Here is a 23,134-nt window from a genome sequence, read left to right as displayed (position 1 = left end):
TACAAGTTCAAAAATATCTGGGATGGATAGAAGACAGGCAAGTTTCTCTCAGATGAGAATACAATTAATTTGTGTAAACTTGGCCCTCCTTCTTAGGATTTTAACACTCCGTTAGAGAGAGATGTTTCACTTGCAAATAATATTTACCCAATCTTGACACGCCTGAAGATTATTAATGTAGCTGCAATGTTCTCTCTTCCAACCTGTCAGTGTTCAAGCTCAAAGTCAGGACAAAACTTTCCAGGTTTTTAATCTGTGTTATCCACTGAATAAATAAGGGTCTTGAAAGTACATGGCACTCGGTACAAACAGAGGCACTGCCTGATGTAACCAAAGGTTTCTTGCAAAAGACATAATGTTCCTATAGGTACCCAGCTTGGGTATTGAACACGTGAGAAATGGCAGGGGCTTCTTGAAGCTTCTTTCCTGCCTTTGATAACCCTGAGGCATGTTTTCAATCGCACCTATAATTCAAACTTCAGAGCCCATAGTCACAGGAGATGGAAGAATTTAGAGATCAGTTATGTTCTTAACAATATCCTATGAAAGACAGAGTATGCTCCAGCAGCAGCCTTATTGTTAACCCCTGTGTGGTTTGGTCTGAAACAAACACACGGGGAAGCTACTGCTTTCTGTTGATGCTTCCGAAGCCCAATTTATTTACCGTTCCTCTAGATGTCAGCTGCTTGCCTTCCTGGAAAGGGTGATCTGTTTGCACTATAAGTAATTTACTCCTGAAGCATTCGTCTGGGACCAGACCCCATACGAGTTCCAGCCTAACAGTCGAGACGATCTAGCATTGACCGTGACTGTGTCATTTGACCATCATGAGCCTCCTGATCTAAAGAGGAGGAATTTGGGCATACTCTTTCCCAGGTCCCTTGCAGCTACAATGCTCATTGATTCTAAAAGACAAATGTGTTAGAAAATAAATGTTGGTTGACTGCCTACAACGTGCCAGGCTGGGGGTAGAGCGATTGGTAAACAAAACAACCCCTGCAGTCTTGAGGTTCATATCCCAATTAGACAGTCAACAAATAAGGAAATTTATTAGACCGTCAACAAATAAGATCATTTCAGAGATGTGTAAATGGAACAATGAAACCACAGTAAGATAAAAATGGCGACTGGGAGGTTTCCATAGAGGATGGTCACAGAAGGCCTCCCTGAGCAGGTGATATTTGAATGAGACCTGAGGGGTGGGTCAGAGCCAGCATGTGAAGCCGTGACAAGGGCAAAGGCTGGGAGGTGGGACTGAGCTGAGCCTGTTCAGGAAACCAAAGACGGCCTTGTGGCTAGAACAGAATGAAGTTGGAGGAGGGGCACAGGCCACATCAGGGAGGACCTTGCCAGTCACGGAAAGGAGGTTAGATCCTCTTCTAAGGGAAGCTGTTTGAGGGTTTCAAGCAGAGAAGTGACACAAGCTGATTTTTTTAAGTATGAATGCTATGACGAACCGAAGGTGAGAGAAGATAAGAAACCTGTCCTTTCTTCAGTTAAGTGAGATAGGAGGGGAATATCTCTTCTGCCCAGTCATGTTCCACACGCCACTTCAAACTGCGGTTGTAACCGCTCCAAGATTTGCTATACGATATTGCTTGCAACTAGATTTTTCCCCTACTTGACGTCTCCAAAATGAGCACGAGCCAAAGTTGAAGGGCAGGATGTGGTTTCGGCATGCGGTGACCACCATCCCTTCCTCTGGTAGCCCAGACCCATTCCTGTCACTGCACAACCAGTCACTGCAAATCACTCCGGATACCCAGACTGCCCACGCGGCAATGATACCATGGAGTTCAGGAGGGGCCTGAGAGCCGTCTTGCTCCTCCTTTTCCTCCTCCTCCTCCTCCTTACCCTCCTGCCTCTCCTTAAACACAGCACAGATTACTGGCACCTGGGCTAAAATTTGCCCAGCCGAAAAGAAAGAGCCATTTCCAAACAGAACATTTTCCTTTGCTCTCTTGTGGCTGGGGGCAAAGAATCCAGCCAGCTAAGTCATCTTGGTAAAGAAATTGCTAGATGTAGTCCTGCTCCCCTCGGCACACAGCTCTCTTAACACAGAAGTAAAATTAATCAGTTTAAGTCCTCTTACCACTAGCTCCACACCATACTACCTACTGGTTTGGGGCCTGCAGTGTTATGCTGACGTGGAAAGTAGACCTAAGTGGTTTACCCAAAGCAATGGCCCCATCCCAGTCATGTCGTTAACACTTTCTGCGGATTATTTCTCCCTTAGTAGTAAAAGCTGATTACCTGTCACAGTGTAATATTGATACAGCGTTTCCAGACCCCGTCTCCCAGAATATAGCAATACGTGATAATGCTACTAGTTTTAAAGCTTGGCCGTAGAGGCAAATTCGATCGACCCTGAAAAGCTGAAGTCCTTAACATGTTTTCTGTGAAGACACATCTGGTCAGAGTCCACCACTTAACTACTGCTGGTGTGACTTTAGGTATTTGACTTAACTTCTCTGAGCCAGTGTCCTCTTTTTCAAATGGAGAGCCTAACTCCTCAGGTTACCATTGAGGACTAAGCGAGATCATACATGTGAGGTGCTTAGTGCAGTCACTGATGTGTAGTAAACCCCCATTTATCGTTAGCAAAATGAGACCTCACGGTAGATGCAACTATGTAAGTCGTAAAACGTATAATCGTTAACATTCATCAACAGATAGGGAGCTATTAAAATGTATCACAAACATAATAAAAATGACAGAAAGTGATATTAAAATTTGAAACCATTTAAGCATTTGGTTGACAATACATAAAATTGAAATACAGGGATTCTAAAGATCTTTAAACCATCTGTACTTTACTAATTCACTATGCCCACCCTGGCATTAATTTTACCTAGTGATATTCTCTGCATTATGATAAAAACTAATAACAAGTTGAGTATATTCCTTGTATCAGACACTATTCTGAATGCTTTATGAACACAATCTTCATTGCAACTCCGAGGTTGGTACTATTATTATGCATGGTTTACAGACGGGGAAACTGAGGCACGAAGTAAAGTTGGTAAACTATGGCCCAAGGACCAAATCCGGTCCCCCACCTGTTTTGGTAAATAAAGTTTTATTGGAACACAGCCACATCTGTTCATTTACACGTTGCCTAAGGCTGCTTTTGCACTATAACTGCTAAACGGAGTAGTCGTGACAAGGAGCCTATAGCCCACAAAGCCCAAAATATTTACTCTCTGGCCCCTTACCGAAAGTTTGCTAAACCCTGATATCAGCTGTAAACTTCACTAAAAGATTGGGGTCTGGAATAGGAAGAAATAATATTTTATAATAGTAATAATGCCTTGAATTTGATATTTAGAATGGGTTTTTACACATTTATCTCTTTAACTCTTATAACAACCCTGTAAAGTAGGTAGTCTTTTCATTTCCATTTTAGAAATGAAGAAAATGGGGCTCTGAGAGGTTAAATGACCTATGCCACAGGCTAGACAGTAAACTCCATGCGTCTAGCTATCATGTGACCCTACTGTCATATCCACGTCACCTGCCACAATGCTAGGACAGAGTGGGCACTCAGAAAATATTTGCTAACGACAGACAGTTGTAGAGGTCACCCAGCTAGAGAAGCTGGGTGTGTTCCTATTGCAGGGTTTTTTCTCCTGACCCCACAACTGCCTGGCAGTGAAAAGAGGGACTTTTTCTTGAGATCAGGTTAAACATAGCGTAGCTGACATGTCATCCTGAGGTCGATGGAGAAATTTTCGCTGCCGTATTACTCTTCTTCCTTAGTCAAACATCATCTCAATCCGACCAAAGGGCTTTTTGTTTTCCCTCAGATGCATAGTCATAGCCTTGCGAGTTGCCTTCTCCATGTGATTGGTGTGTTTTTAGACAAGATTAAAACTGACACCCTCAAGAGATGGTAGTCACGTGGAATCTGGGTTTTGGATGGATTTCAGGCAGAGCTCCGCCCGCCCTCCCCCATTCCACCACACGATGAGTCACAGTGCACAGCCAACTGCCGTTCTGAGAGCCACTCAAGGCTTTTGTTTTCTTTCATCTTGCTTTATGCTGGTCATGTGAGGCACAGTGTATTAATAGACCATCGGGCTGGCCTTCTCAATCTGGTTGTTGTTGGTCAGGGAGATAAATGCAAGGTCTGGCCGGTCCCTTGGTGCCATTTGTCACTCCTCTCTTGACTATCACGTGCTGGTTGGTGACAGAGCTGAACCAGACAAGCAGAGGTCATGGGGTGTGGTCACCGCCCATGGATGTGGCCTCTACGGATGTACTGACTTCTCGCCTCTCTCAGTGGGCACTGGATCAGCTCCTACTTCCATCTTTGGATCAGCAGCACTAATCTTAACAAACCAGCCTCCGCCTTGCCTCACCTCCTTCTCCCTGCATGTGTGAGAGATACAGAAGCCGGGCAGGAAAAGGTTTTGGGGTGGTTTTTTTGTTTTGCTTTGTTTTACTTAAAAGTAAAATTATGTTCAGGAAATTAAAAGTCTGTATGTGGTTTGACAGGCTCCAAAAGGGCTCCGGGAGGACAGAAGTTTTAAACAAATGTCTTGGAAGCAGAGGTTCTTTCAATTGCCTAGGGCTTTGATCCAGAAGTTTCGGTTCTCCTCTGCAGCCTACTTCTTAGAATGTCACTTTGCTAGTTCCCTCAGCCTTGATTCCAACGCTTCCAACAGTGTCACACTCGATGTTTATTGACCCAAAGTGAAGTTGGGCTGGGGCCTAGCCAGGAGATGAAACGCTCTTGAAAAGTTTCCTAGGAGCAGAAATTCAAGCTTTAATGTCAAAGAGGGGTCTTGGTTCTAAGTCTAAGGTGAGTGCGTTGGGGGCCTGCTGGGCTCTGGGGAGATTATTTTCATTTTACATCAACTTCTTTTGTTCGATAACTCTGTGAAAGCATCAAGTGTGTTGAGGTCTCTGCTGAGTCCTCTCCTTGCTCTCAGTAAATTGATAGTCTCTTGAGCCTCACTTTGTTCATCTGTTAAGTTGGTTGAACTACATGATCTCTAAGATGCCCTTCCAGTCTTAAGTTTCATTTTTTAACAATAGAATTTTTAATAGATTTTTTAAAAATATTGCCACATCTGTAAAGAATTTTGCTACCAAAGAAAGACCAGACTAGGGATGCACCAACTTAAATTATTACCTTCATTTCTTTGTGTTTGGCAATAATGGGGGTCGTGGGATTGGGACACAGTCTTTCAATAAACACCAACCTTGGGGCGCCTGGGTGGCGCAGTCGGTTAAGCGTCCGACTTCAGCCAGGTCACGATCTCGCGGTCCGTGAGTTCGAGCCCCGCGTCGGGCTCTGGGCTGATGGCTCAGAGCCTGGAGCCTGTTTCCGATTCTGTGTCTCCCTCTCTCTCTGCCCCTCCCCCATTCATGCTCTGTCTCTCTCTGTCCCAAAAATAAATAAACGTTGGAAAAAAAAATAAATAAAATTAAAAATAAATAAATAAATAAACACCAACCTCTATTTTCCACCTAATTTGTGCCAGGCACTGTGCTTTATGGGCATTCCCTCATTCAAAGCTCTCAACAATCTTGACAACTCTGAGTATGATTAGTACAGATGATGAAACCAGGGCACCAAGGAATTTAGTAACTTGCCCATAGCCACAGGGCTAATAGGTGGTCAAATCAAAAATTGAACCCAAGGTTAGGAGCTATAAGGATCCTAGCCTCTAAGCAGAAATATGTAGATATACGATACAACCCTGAATTCCTCTCTTTTCCTGTGATTGGCCTCTTTCCACAGGAGTTTAAGTGCAATGGAAGATTCTAATTAACAGACATTTTTACTGAATGCTGCAGGAGCAGGAGACTTCTGGATAAGAATTTCCCCTTCCTTGGAAAGTGTGCATCTTACTGACCATGAGGTTTAATGTGCCTTGAGAGTAGTTGGTGCCGGTGGGGAAGAAGTTCAAGTAGGGGTAGAAAAATTCTTGCTGGGAGTGATTGTGTACGACTCCAACATTTGCAGGTCATTGGAAGTTTTGTTCCCTTTAGAGTTCCTCAGCTTCACTTGCTGAAGTAGGACAGGCAGAATGAATTCACCCTGGCTGAAGCAAGACTCTTTATATTGAAAAGAAAACAAAAGCAATTAAATATTCAGCCTGATTCCTGGGTTTTGAATTACCCCCCATTTGTCTTTCACTTTGAGCATCTGCTTTTTATTGCACTGTGGGCCCGCCTGCCATCCATCCTCTCCCTGTCGATCTGTCTCTACGTGTCATGTGACCCGAAAGCAAAGATTAGAGGAGAAAAATGTCTCTGTGTTCTAAGCCTGGCAACTTCTATTTTTATCCACAGCTGTTGGAACTGATAGCAAAGTCACAGCTCACATCCTTGAGTGGCATCGCCCAAAAGAACTTCATGAACATTTTGGAAAAAGTGGTACTGAAAGGTGAGCTCTCTCTCTCTCTCTCTCTCTCTCTCTCACCCTCTTACCCTCTCACCCTCACCCCTTTTTATAGAGATGGGGATGGGCAGATGGGTTTTCTGATAGAGTGGACCTGTCACTAGATTTAAGGAAGAGTGAGTGGATGGAAGTGAATGACTCCAGATGCACTTCTGCCAAATTCCAGTTCAGAAAGGAGGGTCACTTGTGAAAAGGGGAGACACCATCACCCTCCCATCCTTTTAGTAGGAGTATCCATTTGCCTTGCTATAAGCCTCTCAAACTTCTCAATGTGGGCACACATGCCAACCTTGGCTAACCAAGCCCTCTGGATTCTAAATTCCTAGAAAATTGAGCTATATACGAAGCAGAATAGACTCATAGACTATTTGATCTAAAAGAAACTTTAGATCTTTGGCTCATCTGAGTTGTTGTACACAGAAGGAAACTGAGGCCCATAAGAAAGAGTAATTTATCCATAATCACACAAAGACTCAGCCAGACAGGATCGGAACTCACATTCCTGACGAGTGACCACTTGCTGGGCAGGATGTCACTGCTGGGCAAAAGAAACTGCCTTCAAATCAGGTGAGCCATTGGTGCTGGCAAAACTGTGAAGGGAGAAAGAGTCTTTGTCGAAAACTAGGGAGAAGAGAACAAAGAGGGACCTAGATAATGGAAACTCTACCCAGTAACCTCAAGTGTAGAAGCTTGGCCAAGTGTAGAATAAATAACAGTGAGAAAGAAAACCACATCCCCGGAGGCAGTACCCACGTAACATGAGCAGAATCGAGAAGAAAGGCCCACTTATAAAATATACAGTGTTTCCAGTATCACGACTGTTAATACTTTTTTCTACCCGCCCCCCCCCCCCGCCCCCACTCCAGTCCTCGAAGACCAGCAAAACATCAGGCTAATAAGGGAACTACTCCAGACCCTCTACACGTCCTTATGTACGCTGGTCCAGAGAGTCGGCAAGTCTGTGCTGGTCGGGAACATCAACATGTGGGTGTACCGGATGGAGACCATTCTCCACTGGCAGCAGCAGCTGAACAATATCCAAATCACCAGGGTAAGCAGCAGCGCCCCGGCTTCCTTCTGGCAGTAAAGACGTTAGTCAGGTCCTCCACGGCGAGGCAGGACTTTCAATCCACGGTGGTGGTGGAAGAGTCTCAACTATTCTGATCTGATGCTTTCTACTTGGGTGCTGGGAGCGGGCTAGAACTTCCCAGGAGAGGGAAGCGGAAGAACTCGGCAAAACAGGATCAAAGTGTGGGAACTGAAACATGGCAGGAAAACTGGAGACTTCGATCTGGGGTGGGGGGGCGAGGGGAATCTCTCCTCTTTGCCCATTTCCTCCTAAAGAACCTGTCCCTTATAGCTCTAGGAATGCTGCCTTGGATATGATAGAGCTACGATGGCAGTGGCTTGGCAAACTGGTGCCAACCTTTGAAAATTCTAGTTCCAGTGAATAATTATGACAAGGAAGCCTTTGGTTAAAGACTGTGAACATACATGTAGGAAAGAGAAGAGTAATTCTCACTCAAAGCAAAAAAAAAAAAAAAAAAGCCCTATATTACAGTGAAACTACTATAACTATAAGTAGTGTCTTTTGACTTTCACAACATAATTTGGTCCCCAGCTCTTGTCTTCTTAATAGTGAGCAGCAGGACGAAGGCACACAAAAATGTGAGAAAGACACTGCTGTAATCTCTAAGGCTCGCTAATGGACAGGCATACTTAGACCGCTCACATAGCGCTCGACTCCCGTATCTAATCACCCACCGCACTGTTCTAAGTGGTTCCGGGACCCAAGCTGATAAAGTTTGGGTCCGCCCCATCTCTCGAGACAGTAGCATGAAAAAAACCTGTTTGACCTCTTTTAAATAATTACTTTACTGACAAAGTTTTCAAAATGTAGCATCCTTGACTTTGCTGTTAACACCCTCTCTAAGACTTAGTTTCTCAAACCCTGAAACAAGGGGAATAATTAGAAGCCTCAGAATTATGTGACTTCCTTAGTCACGTAGGCTACAACTCCCACACTTCACACACACACACACACACACACACACACACACACACACACACAGCAGAGCTCAAGCCCAGATAATCTTTCAAAAGCTATCTCAATGATTTGACTATTTTAAGAGAGTACATTCTGAACCCTTACCTAGTTTATTCCAATAATTTACCCCAATCCCTTCTCTCAGGTATGGGCATAGTTTGACAACGTGAACTTGTGACCCAGATTCCCAGCTTATCTCTCCCAGAAAATTCACTTACACCTTCTACCTGATTTCTGGTATTCTGTGTAACCTGGACTTAATACTTTTTTTTTTTTTTTTTTTGGTCTAAGCCCAGGAGAGAATTACCCAGCCAGTGATCTAAATGAGCAAGTCCCATTTGTCTTAAGGGCATCTTCTCCCAGGGGAATTTGGGACACTGTTTAGACGATCACACTTGCCTAGAGCTTGCCTCTGTTCCCTCTGTCCACACCACAGGAGCCCCATGGGCTTACTTACCTAGAACCACCCCCTTAATTGACCCATGGACACCGGAAGATAGCCATTGTAGTTACTCTAACCCTTCATGGAGTGAGAGGGGAGTGGGGACCAGAGAAGCCCAGTGACTTAGGCCAAAACCGGGACTCTCTATTCCTCACACGGCAAAGCTTTCTTAACGTCAGAGATTTCCAAACTTCTTTTCAATCCAGCTTTCTTCCAACTATTTATTCCACGATCCAGCTTTTCGCAACCTTTTAAATCGAGCGCAATCCTGTGCAGGACAGATCAGACACGGAAGTTCATCTCACTCGCCCCTCTGCTCCTGGCACTACAGCCAGGCCAGGCTATTCCCTGCCCCTTCCAAGCTTGGTCCCGCCTCCCCAGACCATCCGATCCATGGAAACCACTCTCCCCTCACCCTCTTCAGAGTGGTTATTGCTATGTGAAATTATCTCCTGCCTGGTTCCACTTCCCTGCCTCCATCCACTGGCTTCTGAGCACCGCAGGGAAAGACCCCACCATCTTGCTCCCTCTCTGTTCCCTCTTCCTTGCTCAGAGCAGAAGGCAGTCAGTAAATCTGAGACAAATGGATGAACAATTGAAGGGAAGTCCCCCACCATCTGCCTGAAATAACTCGTGCAGTGTTTGGGGGAATATAGATGGAAAATACTGCCCTGGGTTAGGGATGATGATAAACATTTACCAATTGCAGAATTGGGGTGAGTTAGCATCTCCGGGCCCCGTTTGGAAAATAAAGGCAGTAATACTGATCTCCTAGCCCTAGTGTAGGATTTAATAACCTATAGAAAGTACTTGGAACAGTGCCTGACATGTAGTAAGTCTTTAAATGTGTCAGCTCTTATTATTACTAACGGCTCACTCTGCGGCCGGCTTTCTTCCAAGTCTTTCATATTGTATTAATTAATAATTGTAAGTAGGGGTCTTTATGATAGCTCATTTTCACTGGGCACTGGGCTAAGTACTTCTGTGCATTATCTCTTCCACCCTGCCCGGCAATACTATAAGATATACGTTTCCTCATTTTATAAATGAGAAAAATTAGACTGCGTAGTTAAGAATAGCTGGCTGGTGCCTTGATACAGATCAGATGTAGCAGTATGGGGACTGAACCTCAGGCCTGGCTACAGAGACCGCGCCTCTACCCATACTCTCTGCTCCCCTCTGCCCTCCTTCCCAGCCCTCCTTGCTCTGAGCCAGTGATTTTGAGAGCAGTGATGGGAACCCATGGAGCCCTAAAGAGCTTGTCACACAAATGCCCAACTCTCTGGAGGAAAGAAAGAGAGAAGGGACTTTGTTACTTCAGTGTGGACTATATTTTAAAGCCAACTTTTTAACAGTTTGGACCAAAGAGAAGTATGTTATCACACAAAAACGTTAAGGTGACATTCACACTAATTGCTTTCTATTTGCCAAAGTCCTAGCACTATCTTCCCGGCATATAATCTCGTTTCCCTTCAAAATTTCATCTCTAATTACATGGAGCCAATGATGTTTGGCAAAAATAATTAATAGGATAAAGGATGAAGGGGAAAAAAAAAGAGAACTGGTTTGGAGGGGAGAAAAATCAAATAGAGCCACAGAGTGCTGTGGGCAAGGCAGGGTTTGGGAGCATGTAGAGGATATAGAGAATCCATAAAAGGATTTTTTTTTCCCAATGTTTGTTTATTTTTCAGAGAGAGAGAGAGAGTGTGCATGAGCAAGCATGGGTGGGGGAGGGGCAGAGAGAGAGGGAGACAGAATCTGAAGCAGGCTCCAGGCTCTGAGCTGTCAGCACAGAACCCTATGTGGGGCTCAAACCCACCAACCGTGAGATCATGACCTGAGCCGAAGTCAAATGCTTAACCGACTGAACCACCCAGGCACCCCTAAAAGGATTTTCGCCAAATGCTTGACTGGAAGAACAAGAGTGACTTATTTTTCTTATATATTTACATTCAAAAAGAAGAAGGCATATAAGCAGTTAACCATTTATCAGGAGTAAGGGCTCAGCATGGGGTCTGGGCAAATATTTTGGAAAAGTTCAGGTTTGAAAATTTGAGAGTGAACTCTGCCAAGTGGACTTTAATAGGAGTTCATGTAATAATTGGCCTGGGAGTTTTAACCAAAAAAGTAGATGCTTTGAAGTGCTGGAAACAAAAAGAAAATTTCATGGCAGTTTTATTAGCTCACATGATCACCAGCAGATGATAAACGACAAATAGGTCTAGAGCCTTCAGCAGCCCGGCAAAGTCCTGAATTTTGCAAACAATTGAAAGTTCAGCCCAGCAGCCTGAACAATTTAAATTGTCAAGTCACAGACTTTCTGATGAGTTAAGAGGCTGAAGCCGATCCACATCCGAGATTGTCGGAGCTAGAAGGGATGTTCAGAGTCTTCTAAGCTCATTCATTTCGGACATGGGGAAACTGAGACCCAGAGTTCCCAAGGACACCTGGGATCCAGATCTGCTTGTCCATTCGGTGTATCTCCCATGTCACCTGCCATTCTTCTCCACAGTCCAACTTCCCAAGGCCCCCTGCCACTTCCCACCTTCCCTCTACACACCTCTCCTGCTTGGCAAGGGACACAGGTGGGAGTCAATAAGACTGCATACCCCCTGGAATCCTGGGCGGTGGCGGGGGGGCTTTGATGTCCCTCGAACAGAGTAGTTCCCTAAAAATTTGAGGAGGGGACTCAATACCCTTTGACAAGATAGTTTTCCCTGAGCTAAGGAAGGGCTTCTTCATCCTCTATTTTTTTCCCTTGAACGCGCCCCCCCCCACCACCAGATGTGACAGAGCACTGAGCTAAAAATGTCCATAGTCCAAAATCAAGAGCACACCCAGGTCTAGCGTGAGAAGGACAAAGAACCACAATTTTGGATGATTTGTGCTGACTTTATATCCAAATGGCAGCATCCAGATGCTGTTCAAGACATATCAGCAAATACTACTGAGGACCTCCTCCATACGGACAGACTGTTGCCAGAGCGCTCTGTGCTTACTTCCTGGTCAGCACTTAACATACTGCTCTATAATTATTTGCTTATGTTTCTGAGTATCTTGCCAGCCTAAGGAACCCATTCCAACTCCAGTACCAGGCCACAGCAGGCCCTCAAAAGAGGTGGTTTGTGCTGGGCTAGGCTGCAAGGGATATGAAATTAGACCCCGCCACCCCGCCCCTTCAAGGTTCAAAGTGTAGATGGGATAACATAAGCCCATCAAAATTTAAACAATAAATGTAAAATTAAACAGTAAATACAAAATTAAATGTCAGGCTTATAGTAGAGGTTTCTGATTAATAGCCTGTGTATTATTATCCACAAAGAGTTTTTTAAATGTCCCATGGAGCCCTAGGTTTGAAGAGAGATGCTCTAATGGATGGAATGGATGGTGTCACTTAGGTCAGAAGGTTCTGGACGAGTTAGTCCCAAAGCGCACATGCATGTGCACATACACCCAGGCACAGGGTCTTTTTGTTGCTGTTTTTTTTTACCTCCTTAATTATTAAGGTTTTGTTCATCCCTCAGGTACTTATTGGGTGCCACTCTATGCTAGGCACAAAGGAGACAGCAATGACAAAAGACAAAAAGTCCGGCCCCCGTGGAGCTTACCTTCAGCAGGAACGTTCCATTAAGCTTTCTTTGGGAAAATGCCTCACATAACAAAAAGGCGCTGGTTCCAAAAGTACCCAAGAGAGATCATGGGAGTTCCAGGAAGATGCAGTGAAAGAGGGCTGGGGTAGTCACAAACGCAGAAAAGGCCTTTCGGAGGAAACAAGTAGACGCTGGATCTGAGGGAAAGTAATTGGGATGGGCAGAGAGGCCTGGGGAGAGCAGGGGCCCACGGGCAGCATGTTTGGGCACAGGTGAGAAAGCCCGCTTAGAGATGGGTTGTCAGGAGGGGCAGTGACAGAGCCAACTCAGGCGGCAGGGGCGGGTGGCGCCCTGTCCCAGGCACCCCGCCCTTTAAGAAGGTAGCGAATCTCGTCGCGGAGTGAACTGAGTGGAGCACCAGAATCAAACATGTGCTGTGCTGTTCAGAGGATCGTTAAAAGTATAAAACTTTGTCAATCTCAGGAAAATCCCTCTGGCACCATTCAGCTCGAGCTGTTCAGGACTGTTCCTGTGGGTCTCGGCCACGGGTCCTGCATTTAGGGCATTTCTGCATTTAAAGCGGGGAGAATTGCTGCTTCTAATCTCTGATCAAAAAACCAACTTGAGGGTAGAGGACGAGGGGACAGCTGCATCCCTGGAGGGTGTCACCTGGTGATCCGCTGCCCTCCCGCCCTGCAACCCACAACTTAACATCATCCTTCTCCCCACAGCCTGCCTTCAAGGGCCTCACCTTCACCGACCTGCCTTTATGCTTACAACTGAACATCATGCAGAGGCTGAGTGACGGGCGGGACCTGGTCAGCCTGGGCCAGGTGGCTCCTGACCTGCACGTGCTCAGTGAGGACCGTCTGCTGTGGAAAAAGCTCTGCCAATACCACTTCTCTGAGCGGCAGGTCAGGGGGCCCAGCGGGCAGTCCTTCCTTCTCTCCCTTCTCTGTCCCCCACCCTCAGACGTCCTTGGCATTCTTCTCGCACTTTAGGCATGGGTGCCCACCCTCCAGGGCTTCCTGGCCAACTGGAAAGCAACAGTACAGGGAGTTTCTAAATAACATATGTGAGGGTTTCCCTTAAGGTGATTTTGATGAGAAAAAAAAAAAAACTTACATTTTTTTTTTTAATGTTTATTTTTGAGATGGAGACAACATGTGAGCAGAGGAGGGGCAGAGAGAGAGAGAGAGAGAGAGAGACAGAATCTGAAGCAGGCTCTAGGCTCTGAGCTGTCAGCACAGAGCCCAATGCAGGGCTCGAACCCACGAACCGCGAGATCATGACCTGAACCGAAGTCGGATGCTGAACCGACTGAGCCACTCAGGCTCCCCCACCAACTTACATTTTTAACCTATGTGCACACTTTGCAATTTGCTTTAAAAAGTTCATAAAGGGGGCGCCTGGGTGGCTCAGTCAGTTAAGCATCTGACTCTTGATTTGGGCTCATGTCCTGATGTCACAGTTCGTGGGATAGAGCCCGGCTTCAGGCTCTGCACTGCTTAGGATTCTCTCTCTCCCTCTCTCTCTCTGCCCCTCCCCTGCATTCATTCTCTCTCTCTCTCTCAAAAAGAAACATTTTTTAAAAGTTCCTGAAGTGGCATCAATCCTCCTTTTCTATAACAAAGTAACTTACAAAAGTCACTTATTTTCATGATATTTTACAGCTGATGTACTTTTACAGGTATTATTTCATTTTAGTCTAATGACCCAGGGTGGAGTAGGTATCATTATGCTCACTTTAAACAGATGAGGGGGCTCAGACCACAGGTGGCTAAGTGACTGTCCAAACTAGGGGAATGGCTCTCGAGGTGAAGAAACCGGCCTTGAATCTGAATTGGAACTGGGGCCTTCTGACACCCGAGGAGTCCTGTTTCCCCTCCTCGTGCTGCCTCAGATTTTTTTGCCCCCAGCTTCTTTATATAGACGTGTGAGTTCAACAAGTTCTGTTCATGAAGCCACTAATATTTAGATCTAGATTAGAGGCACTATGCCAAGGAGTCACCGCATTTCCCGGGAAATAATCACTCAAGTCTACAGCTAAGAAAAGATTGAAGGTGTTTATGGAGATTACCTAAACTTTAAAGGACCATCCAAATATAATTTAGTAGAGGTCACTAGTAAGATGTCACCATCCACCTGTTTCTTTTAAAGACTGGTAAAAGCTACCGTTTAACTGGGTAGAGCTTAGAAGTTCCCTCTTTATATCTTGGCTATTTTTTCCCTGGAAATTGCAGGACACAGATGAAAAAGGGGGAAGGAGGGTGGGAACAGAACTTTTCAGAACCAGAAAACCACAAGCCATGTTCTTGATGAACTCTTCTGCAACTATCTGTATTTGTTTGCAATTTAGATCCGCAAGCGATTAATTTTGTCAGACAAAGGACAGCTGGATTGGAAGAAGATGTATTTTAAACTTGTGCGATGTTACCCACGGAAAGAGCAGTATGGAGACACCCTTCAGCTTTGCAGACACTGTCACATTCTCTCCTGGAAGGTATGTGTCTCCAGTGGTTGCCACAGACCCCCAGCCCATCCCCTAGGAGCCAGCAGCACTGCCAAAGCCTTTCCTACTCCTTTCCTGCTCTTCCCCTCTGCAGCCCCCAGCTGAAGGTGTAGGGAAACTGAGTCAGTGCCTGGGGAAAAAAACCTTCAAAGACATTCATTTCCTCCACCCCCTTACATATATATTTTTTTATATTTATGTATGTATATTTTATGTGTGTATATATATATATATTTTTTATGCATCCCACCCACCTGCAAATTCTCTCATCTCTTTGGGCATAGGCATACACACACACACAGCTCTCTAGTTTTGCATAACTCACGGCATTCTTGACAGAGGAATGTTGCTGTGAGGTTGGGAAATGACTCACGGTGCTAACAAGCCAGCAGGATGCTTCTGAGAACCTAAACCTACCCATGATGTTCCTTTCCAGGGCACTGACCACCCGTGCACAGCCAATAACCCAGAGAGCTGCTCCGTGTCCCTTTCACCCCAGGACTTTATCAACTTGTTCAAGTTCTGAATCCCAGCACATGACGACACTTCAGACGGGTTCCCCGGCTGATTGGATTCTTGGGAATACAGAGTTTGGACACTTCATTTGTAAATAGTGTACATTTGAAATGCTGGCTCAAAACTTCTGAGATAAGTCACTGAGAGGATGTTGGAAGGGGAGAGATGCAGTTGCTGGCTGGGAATTTAAGACTATGGACTTCTCATTAGAATTGGTATGGAAAATCAGAAATACTGTAAATAAATTTTTTCCCTAACTATTTGCCGGCAAGACTATAAGGGCAGGAATTCAGTTTCATCGGTGAAAATGGAATTTCCTTGACGTTCACTGAAACGCCTTTGTAGTTCCCTAGGGATGTGGAAGAAAAGGGCAGAACTCGAAGACAAGATAGAACACTCTCTGTTTACAATGTGAAAATTTGCTTAAAGAAAGGAAGAGAAGAAGAAAACTTCATTATATATGAGAAGTCCCCGCGCTTTGGTTTCGATTTTGGGGGGTTTGTTTTAAAAAGGCAAAGGAAGCACCACCCATCTTAACCCGTGTGGGCACAAGGCCTTATCTTGCAAATATATCACACAATAGTCTACCTCGGAAAGTATGCAATGCCCTCTCTGACAAAGCGCATTGTCCAGTAGGCAGTGTCTGTTTTTCTTGGTTTTTCATCACCTGAAAGTGGTTTCAATAGGAAAGGGATACTGGAGGCAATCCTCATCATGCTTGAGACTTCCTTTTTAGGCGAATAAGCACTTCTTCAGAGTTGCCTCTTTTCTAGAACAGCCCCACAGCGCGTATGCCTCTTTCCCTTTCGTGCTGTAGCTCATTCAGGGCAACATAAGGCCAATTAAAAACAGTCCCAGAGGAAGTCCTACCGCAGAAAAGATAGAATTAGTCACCCAATAGCTGTGAAGACTTTCTATTCCTGTTTAACTTCTTGGTTTGTCTGGGCTTCCTGGAATATCTTCACAGATAAGCATATCTGTGGACTGGTCGGAGCCGGAGTGCTGATAAAAGCTTGTAAAACAGGTTTTACATATCAGTTAAACGTGTTTCCAGCTGCTGTTCCTCATGACAGGGGGTGAGTTGAGGGGCTTTGTTTTCTTTTTGCCCAACATCAAAATTCAGTCAACCTAAGCTAGCACTTCTTGCAAGGATGACAAGAGAAAGCCTGGAGTTCCAATCACAGGGAACAGAAGTACTGTGAGTTCATCCTACACTTGCTACATACCCCTGGGGATCTTGCGAGGCAAATATCAGCAGGTAGCTGTGTAGAGGAAAGGGAATCTCAGGACTTAATGAGTTCATTGTCAAATATTCCTGGGATGGGGTAGGGGATGTTTGGTTTTTTTTACTTTTTATAGAACTTTGCTTTTCTACAACAATGTACATATCTTGGCAGTTGTATTTGCTTCATGCTTTTTTTTTTTTTCTCTCACGCAAATAAAGTTGCCACTCTGCATGGCCTTGGCACATAGGTGAAGCAGAGATAGGAAACCTGCTCACATTCACATTGAAGAACAGGGTATCCTTAGGGGTTGAACCTTGGGGTGACCAGATGAGGGGAGAGATGGTTAAGCACGTACAGAAACGAGGCAAGGGACCGGCCGGTGACGCGAAGTCCCTTCATGCCCATCCGTCCGTGCACAGTCCACGACTCAGCATCCCAAAGAGAAGTCAACCATTAGTCCCCTCACTTTGCAATGCCTGTGTCTACACCCCAGGGTGTCTCCACATTTCTTTTCCTCATCACCCCTGACAGAAGAAAAAATTAAATTGAATTTAAATTCTCCCCACTCTGACAAATATTAAAGAATAAGATTTTGTTGGGTAAGGTTGAGCTTTAGGAACCCCTGTATTACCTGATGGGATTTTTGCTTCCCCTTCCCCCCTGAGTCAGAGTCACATTGAGGATGCAGGGCCTAAGTGGGGAATAAAAAGCTGGCACTTCTATAATTCAGAGACGTGCCCTCAAATGTCTCAGCTTCCTTAAAGATGTGGGGCAGAGTTGGGTTAATTGTTGCTCTAGAGGCTGGAACCTTTAGCTCTGACATTTTTAGGTTTAGGCATCCATGGCCTTCCACATCTGCCCATCAACTCATGACCTCTGCCCCTTCCTGCTAATCAGGGTGGTGGAAACTCCTGGGTACCCTCAGGTTTACAGTCCCAGAAATGTTGCCTGCTTTCGACTGTCAGCACAAAACTGCCAAACCGGTCTCATCTGGACTTTGTGCAATGCCCACGATTGCACATCATCTGCCAGGCAGCCATCCTGCACATCTGTGCAGGATGACTCCTACTGCCAAGCGGTGGGGTTATGGTTTTCTGAGATGTTTACCTTGATGGTGTCTCTGGGCTCTCCCCATCTCTGTTGGCATTTTTGGAGGTGGTGTGAAACAGAGTCAAGGAAAAATTTTAAGGAAGAAAAGAGAAGAAACCAACGCTCTTGGTTCTCTTTCATTGGGAGAGGAGAATAAGAAAGGAAATGGCAGGTGGAGAGGGACGGGGGAAGGAATAGAAATGGCCTATCTTTGATGCTGTGGTTTGTATGAAGGCATTGGAGAAGAACATAGTGGGTTCAGGGCATCTGTGTTGGCACCACATGGCAGCTGTTAAGCATGGTCAGAGCCTCCCATGTAAGTAAAGTGAGTGAAAAAGAAAATACTTGTTCCCTGGGTACCAATCATCTAGAGAATTTCCATTGGCAAACCCTCTCGGGACAACCTAACCTCAAAACAAAACAAAACACACAAAGAATCCCTGTCTTCCAAACTACTGGTCTAAAAGCCAGAGGGACAGGACGATGGAAATTGCTGGAAGAAATAGAAAGCTCTCCTCTCTTTGCTGTACCTACCTACTACCCCCGACCCCAACCCTGTGATGTAGAATTTGAAATTGATGTCGACTATGAAGTAATGCGGACTTCCAGAGAAAGGAGGAGTGTGTCCAGGGCAGTGTGAGGAAGTCCACAGGGATGTTCTGTATGATGAGCTGGTCCAACATAAAGGTGTATGAGCAGTGAGCCTAGAGTCTCTTAAGAGTAAGGCACAACGTTTGGGGAAAGAATATGTGAGTGCTCACTTCATAGCAAGATCCGGAAGAAGGTCCAATGACATCTTAAGCCAGGTTGCATTATTAATGCTATTACTCTGAGGAGACAGAGATCAGTGGCGTGGGAGGGTAAGTGGCATAAAATACAAAGTGAAAAACATCCCCAGGGCATTGGGTATGAGATGACATTTGTTCAGTAATGATCAATTTTATATTGAAGTGGCTGGGAGGAGATACTTAGATGCGCTGGGTTGACATTGCAGAACACTCAGCAACAGTGGGCCTTCCTTGGGGACATGACTTGGTAAGTTGTGTACTGTGTTACCACCATGATTCTCCGTGGATTCAAAAACTTTGCTCATAATGAGCCTACGATTAACAGAGGCTCTGTTTTTCTGTTGTTTTCTATGCGGGAGAAGGGAGGGGGCTTAGAGTATCATTTGTCTAAGCAAGTGGAGTGATTCACAAGGTCAATCATTTCAAGACATGTTCAACAATGTATCATTTGTAGCACTCAATACAATGTTTATCATAAAATATGCACCTGAGTTTATATTTTTCTGCCAGGCTATAGGGCAATAATGTTTTGCTATGCACTCTATTTTGTGTGAATTTTTTTAAACTGTAATTTTATGTGTGAATTTTTTTTAACTAAACTATATCAAACATATTCTATGTGGACATCTGGGGTTTTTTTTTGTTTTTTGTTTTTATCTGTTTCCAACTATCTGAGTCTGTGAACCATCCTTCTGACTGGATGCTGGCCTAAAATCCTATTAGTGTTTAAACAGACCTCAGAAACACCCTGAACCTCTAGACAAATGCAAAGCCGTGGCTCTTTGATATATCTTGGGCTCTTGATGTCTTCAGTAAACAAGATCGTAACTCCTTTAAACTCCACGTTTTCTCTAGAGGCTTTCTTCTCTTTTTTTTTTTATTTATTTTTTTATTTTTTTTTATTTTTAAGAAGAGTAAACCCTCTGTGGTTTTCCAAAGGAAGGAAACTCCTATCCCAGACTTTAATGCTAGAAGGGAAATGAAAGATGGTGGAGTCTGGCATTCCTTCTGCCTTTCAGCATGAGGTAGTGGGTGCACAATATTCAGGGGACAAGTCTGAGCCCATCTGGTACTCAGTGATAGACCTGAGTATAAACCTGGGACTTTCTGAGGTTTTTACTTTGTGCCCCCTACCCAGCATCTTTTGCTGTGTCTGGAGACACGTGATACCTGACCCGAATCTTCTCAACACCTTCGCCGTGGAAGGCAAGCATGAGAGTCCGGTGTTAGGCATGTGGCCATTATCTCTTCCAAATATTTTAAGCCCCTGGTTCTCTATGGGGAAATTCACATTTCTCCCTGGAGCCACTTAACATTTTTACAAACCTCTGACTCTATTGTGAGGACAGCATTCTAGTGAGTACAACCTGCTCGCCATAAAGGAAGCAGCATGTTTTGACAAATTTACTTTTCCCTGGGTACTTGCATTTTAATTCCAAAAGTGGCCCTTAAGACAGAAAACGGCTGAGCGGCCAGCTTGCTTTCTAGAAACTGAGGTTCTGAAACCAAGCTTGGGAACCAAGCAGATATTTCCTCTCTTAGACTAAGAGGAACATTAAATCCATACCCTCATCTCCCCATCTTCCGGCACCTGGCATGAGATCCAGTGAGCTTCTGTCCCAGTGCAGACCCTCCCACTCTCTGCTAAACCTCATCTTCACTAAGCAAAGAGGGATTATTCCAAGAGGCAGCAAAGAGCGAGGGACCACAGATACTTCTGACTTTGTCTGCTGGACATTTTTCAAAGTGTCTCTGAACTCAGCAAACAAAGCCTCCTGAGAAATCTCTCAAAACTCAGGTCCTGCTCCATTTGTCCAAAAATGGATAGCTGCTCCAAATCTCTGAACTTCTTAAAACTCCATCTGCTACAACATTACTTCTGGAGTCTGAACATGACTTTTTCTGTCTTTGAGTATAGCAATGTTTGTTTAATTAACGATGTACAAGTCTGTTAAACAGAAGGCTCCAAGTACTAGTCTATGCTTGCGAACTCCTGGCACTATCTTTATTCTACCAAGTGCCAATAACCCTGGCTAAAGGGGGTGTATATTCAAGTCCACGTCCTAAGTCGAGAAGCTTTACTCCTTTCAATAAAAAAATGCTATAAGGGGTTGAACATTGTAACTAAAAGTATGAGGTTAGACTAATTACATACAAAAAATGTTTATTTAATATTGTGTGAGCTAAGCCCTCCTGTATAAATTATTTGCACACTTTTCTTGCATGATGAATTGATTTTTTTATAGTTGTTTGTACCAGACGGTGGCATATTTTTGTAAAGATTTTTTTGACACTGAATTGCAATAAATGTTTTTCCAACAACACGCTGGTGCATTTTGGTGCGTGCCAATTCAAGTTGGCTTTCTGAGCACACGGACTACATTTATCTTTTGCCTCGTAAGGCTTATATGCCTTGTCCCAGGAACTTGTTACCGTTGTTGTAAAATTTCTAGGGATATGTAGAAAAATGACCTCGCTGCTGAGTACCAGCCTCAGTCAATAAGACAGAACTGTGCTTAAATGGGATATCTCCACTTACTTGGGTATAATAGAATGATTGGGGACTAGTGAGATGTGAAATCAGTATCAGTTTTTTCATCAACATTTATTGAACAGCTACAATATGCTGGACCCTGTGCGAGGCACTGGGAATAGCATGGTGAACAAGACAGATACAGTCCCTGCCTTCATGGAATTTAGATTCTAACAGGAAAAACAAAGACAGACACACACAAAGCAAGTGGGAAAATATTTAATTCATAGTAAGTGCTACAAAGAGAATAAACAAGGGGCACCTGGATGGCTCAGTAGGTTGAGCGTCCGACTTTGGCTCAGGTCATGATCTCATGGTCCGTGAGTTCGAGCCCCGCATCGGGCTCTGTGCTGACAGCTCAGAGCCTGGAGCCTGTTTCAGATTCTGTGTCTCCCTCTCTCTGACCCTCCCCCGTTCATGCTCTGTCTCTCTCTGTCTCAAAAGTAAATAAACATTAGAAAAAAAAATTAAAAAAAAAAAAAGAATAAACAAGGGGCTGAGATGCAGAATGTCAAGGGGACCTGCTTTGGACCAGCTGTGCGGGGGGGGGGGGGGGGGGGGGGGGGGGGGGGGGGTCTCTCCAACAAGAGATACTGCACTTGATCTTAGCCAAAAGGCCGAGAAGCGATCAACAAGAGATACTGAAGCTGAGGCCCAGAATGTGAGAAAGAGCCTCCTCCAGAAAAGTGAGGTCATGAGCACTTCAGAAAGAGGGAATGGCTTGTGAAGGGTTCAGATCACAGTCCTGCCACTTACCTGCAGTGTGACCTTGGCCCCCTTGACTCCTCTAGGTCCCAATGTCCTAGACTCCAAAATGGTGAAAATAAATCTATGACAGGGGTTGGGAGGGTTGTGAACTACCACAAGTAAAATGTGTGGAGCCACACACACATTCAATAAATGCTCATTAAATGTTAACGGTTAACAGTCCCTGAGCGACAAGGGTCTGAGAATTAGGTTGGGAATTGCTCTGCATCTCTCTCTAGTTAGGTGTGATATGCTCGGGTGACCGACATGGTGACTGACTTAATAACACATTTACTCTGGAACACACACTGATCCTGCCTGCCACTAACTCTCCATCAGAAAACGACGTAAAAGGCGCATGAGAGTAATCAGAGATTTTTTTTTTAATGTTTATTTGTTTTTAAGAGAGAGCGAGTAGGGGAGGGGCAGAGACACAGGGAGACAGAGGATCCAAAGCGGGCTCCACGCTGACAGCAGAGAGCCGGATGTGGGGCTCAAACTCATGAACCAACCGGGAGATCGTGACCTGAGCCCAAGTCGGAAGCTCAACAGACTGAGCCACCCAGGCGCGCCCCAAGAGATTTTTTTTTTCCTAATTTCCACCAGGATCACAAAAGCTCACCATTTGCAAAATATCCCATGCACTCTTTGCTCAGACTACTCCATCCACCTAGAATACTCTTCCCCTGCCTCTGACAGATAAACATCTATTACCCCTTAGGGCCACCTCCTCCCTAAAGCCTCCCCAACTGAGTAAATCTCACCTCCCATAAAACCTTCCCTGCATCTAGACTTTGCTACACTGTAGTCTAACGTGGGGGCTATATCCTAGTCCCCAGCACAGTGCAGGGGCTGAATGAATTAACACACACATACATTCACAAAATGCTTTTGGAAGTCTCACTGGCCACATACTTACCCTCCACTCGAATAAGAATCAGTGTGAGTTGATGGACATAGAACTATTTACAGCTTCTCAGTTACAAATAATGGTAGTTGAAAAAATAACAAATGTTGAGACCTAGTTTTCATTAAGGTTTTTTTTTAAGTTCAACTAAATCTTTACAAGTCTAGTAAATTTTCATACAAAAGAAGAGGGGCTTTTATTACTGTTTGATAAACTCAAGTTGAATGGACCAAAGTCATTTTACAAAACAAGTCCCAGGGTGCCTGGGTGGCTCAGTTGGCTGAGTGGCTGACTTCAGCTCAGGTCATGATTTCGCGGTTCATGA

At 44.7% G+C, this 23,134-nt stretch overlaps 1 protein-coding gene across 1 annotated transcript in view; it reads left to right on the top strand.

Moving 5' to 3' along the window:
* Positions 1 to 20,946, top strand: part of FBXO32 (F-box protein 32) — a 35,973-nt gene extending 15,027 nt beyond the window's left edge. The window contains exons 5-9 of the mRNA XM_004000107.5: positions 6,304 to 6,397; positions 7,279 to 7,463; positions 13,223 to 13,405; positions 14,851 to 14,994; positions 15,440 to 20,946. Coding sequence (XP_004000156.3) covers positions 6,304 to 6,397; positions 7,279 to 7,463; positions 13,223 to 13,405; positions 14,851 to 14,994; positions 15,440 to 15,529 — 696 coding nt within the window. The 3' untranslated portion in view covers positions 15,530 to 20,946. The remainder of the gene's footprint in view (positions 1 to 6,303; positions 6,398 to 7,278; positions 7,464 to 13,222; positions 13,406 to 14,850; positions 14,995 to 15,439) is intronic.
* Positions 20,947 to 23,134: the final 2,188 nt, after the last annotated feature.

The sequence above is a fragment of the Felis catus genome, chromosome F2 (genome assembly GCF_018350175.1).
Source record: "Felis catus isolate Fca126 chromosome F2, F.catus_Fca126_mat1.0, whole genome shotgun sequence".
NCBI classification, from domain to species: Eukaryota; Metazoa; Chordata; class Mammalia; order Carnivora; family Felidae; genus Felis; species Felis catus.
Note: the sequence above shows the minus strand (reverse complement) of the source record. Positions and strands in the feature narration are given on the sequence as shown.